This window comes from Aquila chrysaetos, chromosome 25 (genome assembly GCF_900496995.4).
Source record: "Aquila chrysaetos chrysaetos chromosome 25, bAquChr1.4, whole genome shotgun sequence".
Taxonomy (NCBI): Eukaryota; Metazoa; Chordata; class Aves; order Accipitriformes; family Accipitridae; genus Aquila; species Aquila chrysaetos.
In genome coordinates this window covers 6,715,822-6,735,076 of record NC_044028.1, presented here as the reverse complement: position 1 = coordinate 6,735,076, position 19,255 = coordinate 6,715,822, and the positions used below count along the sequence as shown (strand labels likewise).

At 42.9% G+C, this 19,255-nt stretch overlaps 2 protein-coding genes across 8 annotated transcripts in view; both read right to left on the bottom strand.

Moving 5' to 3' along the window:
• C25H7orf50 (chromosome 25 C7orf50 homolog) overlaps window positions 1-11,368 on the bottom strand; it is a 135,315-nt gene extending 123,947 nt beyond the window's left edge. The window contains exons 1-2 of one of the 4 annotated variants that reach the window (XM_030001677.2): window positions 11,134-11,368; window positions 9,433-9,578 (exon numbers count right to left, since the gene is read on the bottom strand). In XM_030001677.2, the coding sequence (XP_029857537.1) occupies window positions 9,433-9,561 (129 nt within the window). In that variant the 5' untranslated portion in view covers window positions 9,562-9,578; window positions 11,134-11,368. The other 3 variants (XM_030001679.2, XM_030001681.2, XM_030001680.2) reach the window with 3 other exon arrangements.
• A 3,698-nt stretch (window positions 11,369-15,066) lies between these two features.
• ZFAND2A (zinc finger AN1-type containing 2A) lies at window positions 15,067-18,312 on the bottom strand. Of its 4 annotated transcripts, XM_030002438.2 has the most exons (6): window positions 18,153-18,309; window positions 17,404-17,498; window positions 16,634-16,765; window positions 16,281-16,432; window positions 15,659-15,748; window positions 15,067-15,222 (listed from the first exon to the last, which is right to left on the bottom strand). In XM_030002438.2, exons 1-6 carry the CDS (start codon window positions 18,205-18,207, stop codon window positions 15,213-15,215), a joined length of 534 nt encoding a protein of 177 aa, XP_029858298.1. In that variant the 5' UTR covers window positions 18,208-18,309; the 3' UTR covers window positions 15,067-15,212. The 4 variants fall into 4 exon arrangements, with proteins under 4 accessions (XP_029858298.1, XP_029858297.1, XP_040976298.1 ...); XM_030002437.2 differs by lacking the exon at window positions 15,067-15,222 and having other exon boundaries at window positions 15,248-15,748; window positions 18,153-18,312; XM_041120364.1 differs by lacking the exon at window positions 15,067-15,222 and having other exon boundaries at window positions 15,687-15,885; window positions 18,153-18,311.
• Window positions 18,313-19,255: the final 943 nt, after the last annotated feature.

Here is a 19,255-nt window from a genome sequence, read left to right as displayed (position 1 = left end):
TGCTGTCAGGGAGTTACATTGCAGTACACGGCCTGCGCTGTGTTTTAAAGAGAGACATGCTGGATTTGAAAATCTTAACACCCTCCATTCACATTCATAATTTAGGTGTCCTTTCTTCAAGAGTATTGTCCAAATTATTTATTCCACATTGACATATGATACACCAAACTTTTAGCCCTTGCTTTTGGCTTCCTTTTAGACTTCCATTCCATCATACGGCAGCACGACACAGCCAGGAGCTAAGAATAAACAGTTGCATACTGAGACAGCCACCCAAGATGACAACAAAAGAGCAATGCCTTCTCAGGACTTCTGACAGTGCAGGATCAGCTCATTACTTTCAACTGAGTCTCTTACATGCTACTTCAGTTATTTTACATCTGTCCAGTGAATTCCACTACAAAATTTAAAGATGATTGTCTGAGTCTCACAAAGCAACCTGTGTGTTTAGAATGGCTTTTGAAGTTGCGTGACTGCGGTGATAAAACCATATTCAAGTTTCCAATTTATTTTCTCAAATTGTTCAAACAGTCTGCTACAGGTATATATAGAAGTCTTTAAGTTCTAAATTAACAAACTACTGAACTGTTCATTATCAAAAAGTAAAACCTAACTTTTTAAATATACCTACTCTAAATAAATATTTAATGCAGCAGGGTAAGCCTTTCCAAAGCAGCAGCTTTGCTTACAAGTCCCAACTCACTTGACCTGCAAGCAAAAACACTGAAATGGCTTAAAACCTTTTCAAATTGCATGGAATGTGTTTTCTGGAAGGACTTTAGGAAAACTGTGAAAAAAAGACATACTAGAGAAACAGGAAAATTATCGGAATATTGTTGAATTATCCTTAGAAATTGGAGTTACGGCTCTTTTTACAGAAAGAGCTCAGTGGTAGAATTGCCTAATAGTGGTGGAAAGAGATTTGTTTTCTGCCTCAGCAGCAGAAACATCTCCTTTCCCAGGCATTCTCTCACTAGAAACAGTAATATAACGGCAAATAAGATTTTCTTCCTTTCATTCTCTCTCATTCTCTCTCCATTCAGAACTACAGAAGAGAAATAGCGTTTAGCTGACCATAAGAAACCTTTTAACTCTTGTGTTCCAGTACTTAGTTATGAGTGAAGTGCACAGAGCAAATTGAGAGAGAAATCAAGGAAAGAGCTTACTTAAACGATGTGATGATACTCCAAACATCCATCTGATGATTGAGTAGCAAGACAGGAAGAAGATACAGATAGATAGTGACACCTGTGGGAACTTCATTTATAAACTTGCTTGGCTTTCAAATACATAAAGTCAGAAGAATTACTTCTGATATTAAAAGCTTACTACTCTTAGAACAGTGAGAGACGCGACGTTATTTTCTTACTCTAATGTAAAGATGCCTGATGATAGATGACACGGTTGAAGTGTCATGTGATCAGAAGGGCAAACTTGCTGGCGAAGGTGCTTCTAAAGGTGACATCAGATCACACAGAACCCAACTGTATGCTCAGCCCATTACAAGGGGTCCACAAGGATCCGTGGAAAACTATCCCTTGCAAGATTTGTGCTCTTCTTGACTCTCACTGGTACTGAGTGAGACCTTTTAGGTCTTGGCCAGAAGATTTCATTATAAGACCTGCAGGATCAGGACAGTTAGCCACTCCTAAGTCCAAACTAGACCATGACTTAATCTAGACAAATCTTTGTAAAGAAGATAATCATGTTTTAAACGAAGCATGGTAAACTTTTACCATTAAAACAAACAAACAAACAAAAAAACCCTACAATTTTATTAAAAATGCCTTTAGAAAATCATGGAGCTACAGACTTGGATGCAAGAATAGCCATGAAAGATGGGACTTTCATAATAAAATAGGAAAAACTTCTCTATTCCAAAGGTAACTAGAAAAAAAGAACCAGCCAATGAGGTACATGGAGGCTGCAAAGTCTACTCTGAATCCACAAAAAGGCCATGACCAACTTCAGTGAGCTTTGTGTTACAGTTCAGTATAACAGTTCTGTAGCCACCTAGTTATTTTACAAGTGGGTAAATATGAGTAACTCCCATTTATCATTCAGCACATAATGTAAAGGTAGGATAGAATGACAGTTTTTAAAAGCATGTAAGCATACTTAAGATTTTCTATTCTCTTTCATATAACCTCCCTGCTCCTTTGTTTTAAGCAATGCACCTCTAAGTCTTTGGTACGTTCTCTGAACAGTTTTGACATGTTTCAAACCATAAGATGGCAGGAGCAGAGCTTTGTCTTCCCATGTGTATATATGCTGTTTGCAAAAGCCTGGTTTACAGATGCAAATTATTAAGATAATGCTGAGAAATTTAATAAAACATTGGTTGATGATCTTCTGTTTGATGCCCTGCAGAACTCTTGTGGGATTCAATTAGAAATAGGTAAATGCATTCAAAGACAGAGTCTGGTTCTTTAAGCAAGAGAGGTTCCCCTTCATGCTTGTACCCTCCTTATTTCAGGCAGCTTCTAAAAGTCAAAAGATTAATTTTCTGTTCTAATTACCTGATGGATGTAACAGACAAGCACTTTGCAAGTATTTTTTAATCTGTGTGGCTTTGATCTAATACCCAAGAACCATTTTATCTATGTTGTAACTTATTAACATACATAAATATACACTAATCTTTCATGTGGTTCACCATATTGCACATAAACACAAAAGATATTTTGGAGGAGGACATTTCTGGTGAAATAATTCTATTTCTAGTTTCTCATTCATACTGTGGAAACAGCCATCGTCCCCCTTTTCTCTGCTCAAAAGTGGTTTTGGGTTTTTTCAAGTTTTTAAATCTATTCCATCAACACACAATAATCTGTATTTTATAAAAATCCTTATACCAGACTCCCACGTTGTTTAAAGCAGTAGCATTCTGTCAAGGACAGGGAAAAGTGCTGCTTTTTAGAATAAACATATTTTAAATATCCAAATCTGTGCCATTTTAGGTTTTTGAACAAATTAACAAAATAATACCAAGAGCAATAAAGAGGAAGTAACAAATCCACAAGAATCAGGCTTGCATTAATATGTTATACTGTACGCACTTCCAAGTTTCAAGCCCTGTCAAGAACAATTGCTTTTGAATGTCCATTTCTCTGCTCTATCCTACATCAAAACATAGCAAATATCCTTTCAAGCTTACAACTTAATTTCTTGCCAAGTGGAATGCATTTTGTGAATTCAAACATGTAATGGGACTTTTTTTTTTTTAACTGAAGTTCTACATATTTTGATGTTTTATGCCAAATTTTCTATATTCAGCAATTTGGGCCTTTTCCAGCAATTTTCATTTATGATGCCTCTCTCTATGATGAATTAGAAGTCATTAACATAGAACCAGAAAAAATCGTAATTGACAAAGGGCAGAAAACAGTGTTCTCACTGGACTGGAGCTGGGTGACACGTAGTCAAAGCAGACCTAGCCTCTGCTCCTTACTTCAACAACTGCTCAAAGACCGTTACTCAACAAATTCAGCCCACAAGTGGGAATCCTGTGCTGAATTTCAATTTTGTGAAGATATTTGCTGCTAAGTCATGGAAGCAAGAATTTATACTGGAAACCTAACAAGAACCATCACGGAAGGTCTCACCACTAAGTAAAGAATGGGAACTGAGAGGAAACATCAAGTATGTGCTCCAAGAAGAGAAGGAAGAATTTTCCCTCTTGATAGCAAAGAAGGTATGGTTGCATTTCACCACCAAACTGCCCATCACTTTAATACCCTGGCTATATTAATAAAAGTAAGGAATTAACTCTGAATATATACAGATTAAGGCAAATACATGGAATTAGCATGAAACTCTTCCTGGTTAATATGTAATGAAGAATGCACAATTCCTTTAAACAAAAGTAAGAAATACACCACATATTGTTTATACCAAACACAGTTGGAGACGTGAGCCTTTCGCCTGGGAAAACCATCTTCAAAGTAGCAACTGTTTTCCCAGCTGTGAATACTCTTTCCTGGGAAATCTATTCCTACCATTACAAAAATAATTTTCAAAGGAATGTAAAATTATTCAGCCTAATCTATGCGTATCCATATTTCAGACACTATTTTGTAACTTCTTAGACATGTCTGTTTACAAAAGGCCTACTATTCTCTATAAACACTATATGGTGTCACAATCTAATCTACCTCTTTTAAAAAATAAATAAATGTATGGTTAATTTAATGAAATAATTTAAAGCAACCCCATCAATATTCTGATGAAGAAGTGTTAGCAGGAAACAAATGTTTCAGTCCCATAAGCAGCTGCCCTCAAAGTTTGGGGTTTTTTTCCTTCTCTTTTTCCTAATTTGAGAAATATTGCATAGATGATACGAAAGCAGACAAACCAAGTAAGATGTCACACAGTAAGTCATAAATGCCAAATGGGTTTATAGCTTCATAATTTTTTTTCAACTATCAGAAGGCCATTGTACAACAAAGCAATAAGAAGCCAATGGGCCAGCAAATTTGTCTCTTGGTGCAAGAAAAAAAAAACAAAAACAACAAAAAACCCCCAATAAAACAAACACTCAACTGAAAGATAGCCCAAAGAAAAGAGAAATAGGCCCAACATTTCAATTATAGACTGACCAAAACCAGCAGACTGAAAAGAGCGCACTAATATCCATCCTGACATTTAACTTCGCCATTTTGAGAAATAGCTAGCATCTCCCCTTTATCACTAGAAAACTACTAACTGCTGATGTATCTTTACATCAAGGTGGTGGGGGGGGGGGGGAGACTGAGGGATGAAGGGAAGATGAAAGATTATGTCATCTTCATAACATGGACAAAAGTCTATTTGCATGTTAGAGATACTTTAAAAGCAGTCAAAAAACCCAGTACAAGACAAGATTCTTATTTTAGGAGGCTATGCTAAATAAAATTAACTTTTTGGAATTCATTTTCCTTTTTTCAATATTTAAGATTGTTTTTCTACATATTTCTTAAACAAAAAGTAATAACCCCAGGTAACACTAATGCATACAACAGAGTATTAAGCTAGTAAAGCAAAACTAAACAAATGCAGGAAGAGTTGATAGCACAATTGCAATGCAAGCAGTTTCCAAAATACATTTTTAATATATCTAAGATACAGCTAATATTGGTAGCCTGGTAATCAGAAGAAAATCCTGCAACATCACGGTAAGTTGTAACTTCGTGGCATTTTTTAGGATGGGAAAATACAAAACAAGTTATTTTGATGGTTACAAGATAAGCTTCCTATTAATTAAAAAAATAAATTAATGGAACAATAAAGGATTACTGAGTTTGGTTGCAAATCATCCACAACTCATTATTTCAACAACAGGCTTTGGTATGAACTAGTGGGTTGTCAAATAAATAAATACACTTTAGCTTTACAGTATCTGCTTGATTGGTTTTGTAGCATGAATGTCTGATTTGCCTTCATTAAACATTCAAATTACTATCCCAGTTACCTGATTACAAGCAGCATTAGAGATCGTATCAAAGTAGCATTCCTAGCTATTCCCCTAAGCTCATGCCAAAACGTTTATCTTCACAGCTTAAACATAATTTTATGGGGTTTTCCACCACTACAAGCAAACAATGATTTTAAAGAATTGTTTTTTGTGGTTTGCTTTGCTGTAGTACTAGCTTAATAACTCCTTAGTGGTCTTTATGATAACCTCCAAAAAGCCAAACATAAAAACCTCTTCCCTACTAATTTTGCCATTTTCCCTTTAGTAAACGGATCTTACTGTTTGGGCACCTGCACACTAGCCCTCTGATTAAAGAAACACCATGAGCTACTTGTTTATTTGCCATTGTTTGTACTATCTGTATGGAATCTCAAAAATTAAATTCCTTTCCCACTGATTTTGCCTTTATCTGGAGAAAATGTTGATTCCTCCTCCTCCTCCAACCATTTGCAATGCTGAAGATAACAAGGAACATACAAGGAAACACCCACTGACTGTATGAGCATTACCTAAAGTACCCTTCAACCATGAACAACAGGATTCAATTTATAAAGATTGATTGCCTCTTAGTCATTGTAATTTTCCTTAAAGTTACAATGTTTACTAGACTAAATTGGGAAGGAACAGGAAATTAATATTGGTTTTTATGGATTATGAATTTTGAGTCTTCCCTAATAGATGTTCAACTCTGGAATAATTTCTTAGTCTCCTGTAGAAAGCCTGCAGCTCTGAAAACAGCACTGGAGAAACAAGATCTATCCTGAAATTACAAGGTTAAAAGATCCTTTGATACAGTAAGGTCATTCTGGGTAGAACTCAAATAGCCTTCATAAACAAAGCAACCACAACATGTTGTTCCCTATATAGTGTTGTAAGTGTCAGTACTGCTGTTTCGATAAGCTTTGTGGCACTAAGGCTGCTGAAATTTTGAAGGGTGAAGAAATCCACAAAGAGAAGCAAGACAGGGGTAATTGCAAGCAAGCACTTCTAATGCTTCTGTTATTTGTTAACAGTATTGTAAATTTTTTTTCCAGAGAACTGAAACAAAATTAATTTGTGTCAGACAAGGTTATTCAGAAAGTTTTTATTTAAGAAGCCAGTACTTCAGACCACCAGTCTCTTTTCCTTATGCCTATGTTATGTGACAATTCAAAAGAATAAACTCAAACTATCAGAAGTATGTTTGTAAACTACAAAATCATTAAAACCCAAGGAAAACTAATGTCCAGGCACTTAAAAAAAAATAAAAATCCACGTTTAAAATGCAGGGTTTATTGCCAAGCAGCTAAATAAAACAGTAACATTATGAAAATCTGTCAGAAAAAACACAAGGCTGAATTAAGTTTAAAAATTTTTATTGCTCAGCTCCACTAGAAATGTGTGGTTCTAAGATCATTCATGAAAACATTTATATTGGTCTTGAATTGCTCACTGTTATTTAATGTAAACAGAAGAAACCAAGTAGATGAAAATCAATAAAACATCAAGATTACTCTGAAAGGTCAAGTTGTTCCAAGGAAAAATGTTTTAGTCTTAGGCTGGTAAGAATTTTTGAAACAAATTTCATGAAGGAATGATCAATGTACACTAAATCCAGTCACTTAAGGCACATTTCAACTTGCCTGCCTGCGGCTCTATAACAAAATCAATTAGAGATTTACATTTTCCACTTTGGAGACTAAAATTGCTGTACTAGAACAGAAAAAAAAGTAAATCACAGGGAAGTAAAGTGACTTAATGAACCAGTGAAACCTCTCTCCCACCAAAAGCAGGAAGTTATATAGCTATCTTTTTACTTCTTTCCATCACATACAAGACTCCTTAGGAGAAACTGGAGTCTACCCATCCTTACTTTAAGAATGCAAAAAAAAAATTTCCTTTAATTCAATTACTGCATTAAAAGTCAATCACAGCTCATCAGAATCCAGTCATCATGATTCAGGAATTTCTGTACATCTATCAAGGTTCTAGCTTATTTTAAAGTAACAGAAATAAAATTTAAGTAAGTAAGGCTGTAGAATAAACACTCTCAGCAGTTGCCTTAATTTTTGTTCCAAATTTCTTCTTTAGAACTACCCAGACTAACGGACCACATCACTGCAGCCTCAGAGTTCCTCCTGTACACACAAAGCAATTTTACACTCCTTTCTACTACATTTTCTATGCTGACAAGGTTTGATGACGAAAAGCATTTTAAAGTGTAACTGCCATTGTGACTTAACCAAGTATTTTACACAAAGCTGGGAGTATACATGCTGAATAACAATCAAACTGGTAAACAGCTAACTTTCATTAACCATTTCTGAAGTAAAATTTTTTAAGATCTGCCTAACATTTTTCATTCTCAGCAGCCATTTCAAACAAAAAATGTGGTCCACTTACACTTTCCTACTATCAACAGTTACAGTTTAGAAAGCTGATGCCAAAAAATGGCTTGTCATAGACCTTATATGGTATTCCCTAAAACTAACACTATATACATGTCTAAGCCACCCACTGACACCAACTTTAATAATTCTAAGAACTGTTGTGCCTAGTGGCATTCCCTAATAGTATTAAGGATTCTTCTTTCCATTTAATATTTGCTCTTTCTTTCACAGAGTCCTACAGTCTGCATGGCCAACAAAAACTAACTTGGGGGTTCTAAAAACTTATCACTTGACATCAGATGGTCCAAAAAGGCCCTGCTTGCTATGAGTTTGAAGCCCACTTGGGAATTTTTCTGCTTTTACATTAAATTATACAGATGTCACAGGCAATAAAATTTTAATTTTGACATTTCAATTTCACAGTTTCATCCTGGAAAATTATTTTCACTCAAATTGAATTATAGTACTGTGAATATAAAGTCTATAATACAAACCCTACAATGGAAAAGAGAAGCATTCCCTCTTACTAAGCTATGAATACCAGATTTTCCATTCTTGTTTTGATACAGACAAAGATGCAATCTTTCCCTTCTTTAGTTAGGAACATTTCTGCTGAGTTCAAAACTGCAGAAATTTACAGACCTCTGAATAGCTACTGCCAATAGGTTGGCTTTTCTTATATTATGCTTCACAAACTCTAAATGTAATAGCTAGAGACACTTATGCATGCAAAAGCTCTCAAAAAATATTCTTACCAACAAGCTTAAATGAAGTCTAAGAACAAAATAAGAAGTACTACTTTTTAATTATATGATCTCCACTGAGCTATACATCTCATGATAAATGAAATAGCAAGCAGCTTTCACATCTATTTTATGTTAGGCCAGGAAACATAAGAGTTTTTAAGACCATGGCTTAACATCACCTCAAGAAATTCCTGAGGAAAAAACCTTTTCCTTTCCCTTTCCACTTCTCAACAGTATCAAACTGCTTCATATTTCTTTGGTCCACCTTCTACAGGAACCACCCAGAACAGCAGAATTGAATCATCCTGTTTATGTATCATTTGCATGACAAAAAACCTACAGCTGTAAGTTTCCACTTAAATAACATCTCAATATTGCTAATTTCATTCTTATAAAATTAATTCATAAAATGTTTCAGTAATACAAAGAGACTGCTGACACCTTCTGGCCACTTGACATTCTGTCCAAAAATCAAGAGCATTTCCAAGAAAACATCTTTCATGTTTTTCCAACCACTCAGGATCACATGAAGACTTAAGCTATGCCTGTATTGCCATATGACAGTTGCTTAAAGCCATTTGGTTTGCCTTTCACTCATATTCTCTCACCCATTCTCTGCCTTTCACAGAAGCATCCGAAATAAACAGAGATCATGTACTCTGACTGCTACAATCATGTCCAGATTTGGCTTAATTTATCTTCTCCTTTTAACTTTCACTCTAGGTACATCGCATCCAAGGAATCATTGTAACTGAATCAAATAGTACATTCAGATTCAGTACTGAATCTCTAAACCCCATCACATCACGGGTATCAATATATCCACATTTTATTGAATTAAACAGTCAAAACTAGGAGAACCTACCTGCAGATTTTGTTTCTTTTTCTTTGGTTCAGTATCCGATTCCAGCTCTCCCTGTTGGGCCACACGTTGCTTTAGCTTTTTTCTTTTTTCTGCCTTCTTTTCTTTTTTTTCCACATTCATTTTCGGCATTCTAAAATAGAACTATTCTGTAATAAAAACCACCAAACTGCAGTTAAAACCTTTTTTTATATTTAAGGTCAGTCTCATATACAGACAGCGTTACACTGTAATTATACTGGTACGACAATTGTTTGTGACTACTTAACTATGAAATGTATGTCTGCACTGAGTCTTGATCCATTTTGGAGAATTTTCATCATGCTTCCTTTAGCAATACATTATAATTAAGCTACTGTAAAACTAGAATGTCATTCTCCTCTAGGAAACTCAACACCTCTGTCGTCTCAGGCCCCATTGTGGAAAATGCTTCACTGACCCTGCTGGTAGTGATCCCCCATAACTGATGCTGTGCTTTCTGCAGGTTATAACGCACCACATTGAACTGCTTGATCAATTGTCTACTTCAGCTAACACCAATCAGGCCTCTCTCTTCTCAGAAGACATTAATGCAACTCTTAGTCATCTCATTAATATACATATGTGTGCATGCCCACAAGCAAAAAGTAAGCCTACTTGATTACTAAACAGGTAGTTTTAAACCATCAGTTCTGTTTAAACTGCAAGTTTTCCTGTTTTCATGTAGATTAATGTGGAAAAACCATGCTTAAAGAATTATGTCTCATGAGTTTTACCTTTCATTTTACACTGACATAAGGGCGAAGGCAAACAGGAGTTGGAGAAAGCCTGGTTCTGAAACCAGGTCTAGTTGTAAGTGTGTATTATTTCTCCAAGAGAAAAATCTGATTTAAGTGGCTTTCAACAGCTGCCCCCACACAGTCACTTTCTGCATAACAGCACAAGCGCAACAGTTGACCCAATCACAAATATTTAGCTTGAAACATGCTCTGAATGATAAAACGACCCACAAACCCACTTTGGCAGGCACCCCTACAGCTGAACCCGCACAACCGATGGGTAGAAGCCACCTGTGCCACCTGACAGAGCAACAGGGACCCAAGTGCTCGACGCCTCTGCCGCAGTGGCACCTCGTTAGCCATAACTCTGCCACAGTGGGACCTCGTTAGCCATACCTCTGCCAGGGCCAGACCCGACCAGGCCCCGGGCGGGCAGGCAGCGCCTCAGCCAGCGGGCAGCACTTGGGAGGCACCTACTCCCTGGCTTCCCAACACAAGACCTCTGGGTTTGCTTTTCCTTTTATTGAGGAGTGAGTTAAAACTTCGTGACTAAAAAGTTCATAAATTTGAGTCGTATGTTCTCAAGAGCAGCCACCAGAGCATCTTTCAGGGGAAAAGCAACATTACTGTCCCATCTTCAGCACTACCCACCAGCTCCTCCGCAGCGCAGGCCCGGCACCGAGCTCCCACCCTCCGCGGGGGTCGGGGCAGGCGGCGGGGGGACGAGAGAGGGAAAGCTGCGCCGGGGGAGGGGAAGCAAGCCCCTCAGTCACCGCCGCCGCGCCTGTGGCCGGGCCACCCCGACTCTCCCGCAGCCCCCAGCCGGGCAAGGAGACCCCCGGGGCTCCCGCCGCCCCCCCGAGGCTGCTGCCGGGCGCCTGACGGCGGCCCCGTGGGGTGGGGGCACAGAGGACGCGACCGCCGCTCACCCCCCGCCCGCACGCACCTCTCAGACCTTCCGCCTCTGCACATTTAACTGAGCCCCACGCTTGGCGCCGGAGCCCGCCCCCTCCCTCTCACTGGCTGCAAGGAGAGAACGGAGACGCTTGGTTGGTCCTCGGGATGCCAATCAGCCGGGCGACCAATAGGAAGTCTCGCTCGGACTTCAAACGCCCACCTGGTACACGCGTGCTGAGGAGTGCTCGGCCGGCTTTTGGAGGCGCGCTTGACGTCACCGTTGTGCGCCGAGCTCCGCCACGGAAGACGACGTCCCCGCCTCCCGCGTAGGGGCGGGGCCGCAGAACGTGCCCCGCCTCCCGTTGCCGGGGTGATCCCCGCCAGACTCGGAACCGCCCCCAGGTTCTGACAGGGACCCCCAGCTTCTGACTGACTGGGATCCCCCTGCACCCTGACAGGGATCCCACCAGGTTCTGACAGGGACCCCCAGCTTCTGACTGACTGGGATCCCCCTGCACCCTGACAGGGATCCCACCAGGTTCTGACAGGGACCCCCAGCTTCTGACTGACTGGGATCCCCCTGCACCCTGACAGGGATCCCACCAGGTTCTGACAGGGACCCCCCAGCTTCTGACTGACTGGGATCCCCCTGCACCCTGACAGGGATCCCACCAGGTTCTGACAGGGACCCCCCAGCTTCTGACTGACTGGGATCCCCCTGCACCCTGACAGGGATCCCACCAGGTTCTGACAGGGACCCCCCAGCTTCTGACTGACTGGGATCCCCCTGCGCCCTGACAGGGATCCCACCAGGTTCTGACAGGGACCCCCAGCTTCTGACTGACTGGGATCCCCTGCACCCTGACAGGGATCCCACCAGGTTCTGACAGGGACCCCCAGCTTCTGACTGACTGGGATCCCCTGCACCCTGACAGGGATCCCACCAGGTTCTGACAGGGACCCCAGCTTCTGACTGACTGGGATCCCCCTGCACCCTGACAGGGATCCCACCAGGTTCTGAAGGGACCCCAAGCTTCTGACTGACTGGGATCCGCCTGCTCCCGGGACCCCCCCAGGTTTCCCCCAGTCACCCTGACTGACTGGGATCCCCCTGCACCCTGACAGGGATCCCACCAGGTTCTGACAGGGACCCCCCAGCTTCTGACTGACTGGGATCCCCCTGCACCCTGACAGGGATCCCACCAGGTTCTGACAGGGACCCCCAGCTTCTGACTGACTGGGATCCCCCTGCGCCCTGACAGGGATCCCACCAGGTTCTGACAGGGACCCCCAGCTTCTGACTGACTGGGATCCCCCTGCACCCTGACAGGGATCCCACCAGGTTCTGACAGGGACCCCCCAGCTTCTGACTGGGACTCCCCGGGTTCTGACAGGGATCACCCTGACAGGGACCCCCCAGGGCCTGGCAGCACCCACCCCTGCTCTGTCCATGAAGGACAGCGGGTGGAAGGCCAGCCCCGGTGTTCCCCACACAAGGCAGGATGCTACTGGCCACAGCAGGCTGACATGTTGCCCCGTGGGTGCCGTGCCAGCTGCTAACGCAGTGAGATGCGGCTCTGGAGAATGATGGTGATTCCTTTTAACCAGCAGATCCTAAAGGCTCCGTGTCTGAGACAGTGTTATCTGCTGTCCTGATCGGGGCTGAGGGAACGCGCTGGGAAGAGGCAAACGCTGCAGTTTGAAGGGACGAGAAAACCATCTCCTAGCACGAGGTTTCCAGGGAACAAATTGGTTTCCGTGTTTTCATTTTCTATAAATACCATGTGCACAAACATTTCCATTTCCCTTGGTAATTTAAGGGCAGGAATATTTACCACAAACACATGCATAGATGGAGCATTTTTTTCGTGACAACCTGAAACAGGGGTTTTGTTTCCATTTGCTCTGATCCCAGTAGCAGCTGAGCTGCTGGCTGTGGTAGCAGATGCTGGTATCAACAACCCCCTGTACCGCTATACGCACCGACGGGCAGAGGTAAACCTTCACACCTCTGCTTCCTTCTCCTGCCCGCAGCAGGGTCACACCTTCTGCCATCGCTCTCCTTCCACCTCCTCCCCACGCTGTGGGGTGCCAATCCCGTCGCCCACCCATCCCTGCTGGGCTGGGCAGAGCCTCTCGGCTCTGGTCCATGTCCTCACGCCAGTCAGCACTTGCTGTTGCTCTCCACTGGAAACCCCTTCCCAGACCACCAGTGGGGTGCACCGCATCATTCGGGGACATGTGGCCGGTTATATATTATACAGAAAGATTATAAAAGTCCTAGTACTGTAGCAATGTGCTAGGGCTGAGTTATGGCGTTAGAGCACACAGGATAATCAGTAGGTGGTGGCATCTAAAATTAGACTTGTAATTTAAGCTTTTCTTTCAATGTGGATAGGGAAAGCATGTTTTTTCGATGTTTAGACTTTCTAAAATAATGACTGTTTTATTACATATCCTATTGTGACATCCTGTGGTTAAACACAGTATTACAGATACTGTCAAATCACAATTTTGATCACGATTGCATAAGGTTAGACTATATGGAATCAGCAGCAGTAACTCATACCTACATTACATATTCAGTTTGGCCAACTACAGCCTTCTGTATAGCTTTGATCTTCCCCCAGAACTTCTCCTGGATGAGAAGAAATCACATTGGGCCAAACATGAATATGGGATAGCATGGCTATTTTGTTCCGCATTGGCCAGAAATCACATTATCTCTGCCCTTTCTGATGAAGAGCCTGCATCTCAATATGGCAATTGTTTACATGCTATCCCTGTGAAAGACCATAAATCCACATTTCCTCTTTAGGCAGCATTTGTACTCTACCTCTTCAAAGAGAAACAAGAGGCACAGAACAGTCTGCGCAACTGCAGTACACCTCAAGGTTGTATAAAGCATATGCATTACCTGCACTTACGCTCACATCTCTTACAGTATTATCAAAGATTATTTTTCCCAGGTCAAGGAACACAACATTCTCTTCTACACAAACTGCTCATCCTCCCACCTCAGCAGAAAAGCATTGGGCACTCATAGCTGCAGGTGATTCAAGGCACTGCAATTACCCTTCAGTTAGTCCTAAGCCAACACTTCAGCCCACCAGCCCCAGTGTGCAGAGGAACAGCTCCAATGACACATGAAATTGAGGTCTTGACCCCCTGACATCATCAGTAAGCCTTGGCATTTTTCTCACAATTAGCTGGATGAGAGGTCTACTTAGATCCCAGCTGGGGAATTAGCATTGTTCATTAACAGCACATTTCCATTTCATCAACCTACAGTATTTCAGGCCTCAAGCTAAGCAGCTGGATATTCATGCAGTTTTAAAGAGCCAAGATAGCTGATCAGGATAATAGATGGAGCGTATCTGTTATGTCTTCACTTGTTTAAGCTTTTCAGGAAGACAGCAAGAACAGCTTCCCTAGACAACGCTCTATTTTGGCTTCATTCTCATTACATGAGACACAAAGAGTTGATGCTACTTTCTCTGGCTTCCTTTTCCCCTCCTCCCAACTGCAAAAAATAACCATGCAAATCCAGGTTTCAATCTAAGGGGCAATAAATTATGAAGAATGATACTGTGCATGCCTCTGTGAGCACTAGCCTTCAGTGAATTGCTTAGGGAGGGCCTAGAAAAAATAGGTATGGCTTTATAAATCAAGTACTTCCAATGACATCCAGAAACCAAGAGGTAGCTTATATAAAACTCACTTCATGTTGATGTATGTTGTTTGTCAAGCAGAATGCTGCACTGTGTGCCAGCTCACTTCCAATAGGACTGAGACATGTAACAGTAGCTCATATTTCAGACTTTCATCTTAGGAGACTCATAGTTCAGACTTAGCATGACCTAAGCAAAGCCAGCTGTGTTTCATAGTAATTTTACTCTTCCTACCTCCATTCCCAAGTTTCCTCCACCAAGTATTTTTCAAAGTATTAAAAGTTTTATTCCAAGTACAGGAACAAATAAAGTTGGCTTGGAAAGGGCAACAGTTTATTGAATGCATACAACATTATGATACAAAAATAAATTAGTTGCATAGAAAATTTTAACAAGCTATAGACAAGATTAACTGTAAAGTAGACAAAAGGTTTGATCCAGATGTGAAGAGCCTCTACTATCTGCATCTGAAAGACATAAGAATGCACTGTAAGAGTTACACAACTAAAATTTTCAGTCACAAGGAGATACAACATAGCGGGGAAGGCCTTGTGCCATTTATGTTAATTCAGATGCTTGCTATGCTTTCCTCAGCATTCTGATGACACACCATTTTTCCAGAACTTGGCCAAGCCTCACAGTGAGCAGGTGGGAGACCAACCTGCTGTTACAACAACTTGATGTCCTAATGCTTGTGTCTATATAGCTATTTTAATCACTACAGTACGGAGAAGTAAAGATTTACTTGTGCTGTCAGAACCCCTCTGCAGCATTCCCAACACCAATTAAAGGTCAACTACAAACTCTAGAGCAGTTAGAGGTATGACAGTGGCACTCCTACACTGTGTTGACACAAGACTATTTTTAAACAATGTTTGTCTTTTCTCCTTCTGCAGCTTATACCTGTTGTGCTGAAGACTCCCATTAGATGGCACTCCAATTGCTCCCGTTGACTTGAAGGCAGTTTGAGAGGCTCTCATCAGAGCTGCATATCTACAAAAAAATACAACCAAGCTCAGTACCTCTTATGCACACTGCCAGTAGTTTCACTCTTCCATCCGGTTTAATTATCTGCATCTGTCACACAAGTCTTACAGTCCTATTGCACAGAACAATGAAGGTACATCTGCCTGCAAGAGACAGATTTTTATTAAAACTACATTGAAACTTGGCTTGGCAGGGTATTGATTGTTCTTGGTTACTTCAAGGCACTGGGCAGAACTTCAGGATTCTAGTATTTAGATCCAGACCCCAAAGGGTACTTGAGTTGGCCAGTGCCTATTCTTAATTAGGTGAGGCTGACACAGGTAAGCTTGAAAGAATTTTAGGAAAGCATTTGACAAGCTTTTATCTTGGCTCACAGACTTTCAGAAATTAAGCCCGAGATACAAAGAGGAAATAGTGGCTATTTTATTGACGTGACCAGTAGTTTACACAATTCCCTATTTGTCTGAGCTCCCCACCAACCCCCAGTACTAGGTCTGAAATTGCAGCTTGAGCTCAAAGTATCACAGATAGATCTTACCCTGCCTTGGAGGTGGGGTGGCTGCTCCCTTTACAGTCATGATCCAGAGGATGCCGATGTTTTATGCAGAAGTTGCCACCGCACTGTTCACAAACTACCTTCATCATCTCTTTCCTTTTGCAGCCTGGCTTTAAGCACTTGTTTGTGAAGATCTAAATAACAGAGGACATGAAGTTGGCAATGCTTGCTTTCTGTGATCAGCTTCCCAAGTAATGACAAAGCTGAAGCACGAATGCTCAAGTGCCCTTAGAATTAAGATGAAACAGAGCAAGCTTCTACACATTCTGTCATCAGGAGACCTAACTTCACAAGCAGTAGGCAGGCAGTTTAGACTTCAGCAGCCATTTCCTTACCCTCTGCTTCTGCTGTGCTGGATTGTATTTGCAGTCCTGATCCATGTGGGCTCCAACCACAATATCTGGTATTTCCCCCTTCTGTACTGGGATAGGTACATTACAGAGCGGACACACTGGAACCTGTACATTCTAAGAACATACAACACCGATTAGAAGTCCAACTCAATTATTTTTCTGTCCTTCCCCTTCTCTTACCCAAGGGTGACAGCAGTGTATTCACAAGTGGTTTATGTTCTACTCATTTACTAGTGTTTTTAAATAAATACTTCACAAAGGTAACTGCAAATCATTATCCAAAAAGGACTCAGACATGCTTTGCCAAATCAATTTGTAGCAACATGTTTGGTAAGCTGACTTTAAATATGCTTCTAGGCTTTCAGGAATTACAGCCTTTGAACACTTCAAAGCCCAGAGATCAAAGTTAGGCCCGACTTATTCTATTTCTTTCTTCTGTAGGTTCACGTTTGCTGCCCTTCAACTTAAAGGACTGGGACTGCAGAAAGTTTTAGGCCACGATATATTACTTAAAGTATAAAGCACTTCTCTCTGGGAAGATGCGGTGTAAGTGACAGAAACTAGAATCTAGCAGTACTGACCTCTGAAATGTTATGTTTCTATATATTTGAAATTCAGCTGTATCATTAACTTGCATCTTGTGGTTCTCCCATCTGCTTCTATTGAAACCACAGGTCAAGTTTCAGAGCTGCCTTTATCCATGACTTAGCAATTCTGCACTGTGAATTACTGACTCACATACAGGAACTTACTTTCTTGTAGGCAGAGCTACACTTGTGGTCATCGTAACGGATGTGATCTTTACAGAAGACTTCCCCGCACGCATCACATTTCAGAGGAAGGAAGTCTGGGAGAATAATTTAAAAAAAAAAAAACGATTCTCATGGAGCAGAGCTAGGAGCTGTAAGAGTACTCACAAAAGACTACAAATAAATTCTAAAGCAAGTAATTTTTGTCTAGTCACAATCCAACTACCTCTAGAGAAAGTACATCATTTTTCACAAACATTAAAACTAAAAAACTGAGTGATAAGTTTTCCCTCTTTATCCACAGCGTTAGACTAACACAAGCCATAAACACCCCGGCAGCTCCTTGAGTGCAGGCGCTTTAGTGAGGCATCAGCCAAGAGCTAGGAGTTGAGTACAAATCCAAAGCCCAGACTCGGAAGTCTTTTTATTCTTTAAAAAGCATCCCTTAACAGTTTAACAACATACGAAACCAAAACGCACTGGGCTCAACTAGTACTCTTTTACTAGACCTACGGGTGGGGGAGATTACGGAAGCAGCACCGGTGCCTGCTACTAAGCAGAGCACGCTGTACAGACTCGGGGTACAGGATTTGGACCCCCCCAGTACACAAACCACCCATCCCTTACGAGTGCCACCCGCACGGCTGCTGCCCGGGAGAAGCCAGCCCCCCCTCCCGGAAAGCCGGTCGCCGCTCACGGCTCCCTTGGGGCAGCGCAAGAGCCCTCCACCGCGCCCCGAGGCCGCTCCTTACCCAGCTGCTTGCAGGTGCGCTCCGAGCAGTGCTCGCCCAGCCCCGGGAGCTCCATGCCGGCCAGGGCAGCGCGACCCCCGTCCCGGGGACGGGACGCGCCGCCGCCGCCTTTATGCGCCGCCCGCGGCCCCGGCCCGCGCCCACGTGCTGAGTCACGCTCCCGAGCCCGCCCCGGCCACCGCGGATGACGTCGCCGCGGGCCGAGCCAATGGCGCCCCCCGCCCTCCGTCGCCGGCTGCTACGCGTTCTAGGCGGGCGGCCAATCGGCGGCCGGGGGGCGGGCTGAGTCATGCGCCGGGGGCGGGGCCGTGACGGGGCAGATCTGGGAGGAGCGGGGGGAGAGCGGGACGGGGACGGGGACGGGGACGGGGACGGGGACGGGAACGGGAACGGGAACGGGAACGGGAACGGGAACGGGAACGGGAACGGGGATGGGGATGGGGATGGGGATGGGGATGGGGATGGGAACGGGAACGGGCATGGGGATGGGAATGGGAATGGGGACGGGAATGGGGATGGGATGGGGACGGGGACGGGGGAACAGGAATGGAAGGCAACAGGGCGTGGGGAAGGGCATGGAGATGAGTTCACGGTGGGGGTGAGAGAGGGGTGATGATGACGACGGGGGCCTCTCCCGCTTCCCCAGGGAATCACGTCCACGACACAAGCAGTCCCGCTGCTCTGAACACCCCGTCGTACAGGCGTGGGACGCGTGTCTCAAATAAGGACACGGCGGGGAGTGCCCCTGAAAAGCCCACGTTGGACTGGTTTGCTCCTGAGGACACAGGAGCGTCTCAGCCCTTTGCCTCTTCCATTTTCATTTCATTTTTTCATCAGGGCTTAGGCTGCTACGCCATCCCTCTGGATTGCGGTGCTTCACCCACGTTACTTCCAAACTTTAAAACAAATCCAGAGAGCTGGGTGAAAGAGGGTTTCCTCGTCACAGCAGGCTGATGCTCAGGGCCCCACTGCAGGACTTCAGCATGTGCTGACTGGTTTGGGTGGACAAGCCTCAGTGGACCACAACTGGTTTGAGTGGTCTGTGCTAACCGGTTTGGGTGGACAAGCCTCAGCTGCAGCTGTGGGTTCGCACAAGTCAACCG

Excerpts from the sequence above, each read along its gene's own strand:
- ZFAND2A (XM_030002437.2), bottom strand. The coding sequence starts at position 18,207 with ATGGAGCTCCCGGGGCTGGGCGAGCACTGCTCGGAGCGCACCTGCAAG. Across the intron at positions 17,499-18,152 it reads GCGCACCTGCAAGCAGCTGG|ACTTCCTTCCTCTGAAATGT; the intron begins GTAAGGAGCGGC and ends TTATTCTCCCAG. Across the intron at positions 16,766-17,403 it reads GTAGCTCTGCCTACAAGAAA|AATGTACAGGTTCCAGTGTG; the intron begins GTAAGTTCCTGT and ends GTATGTTCTTAG.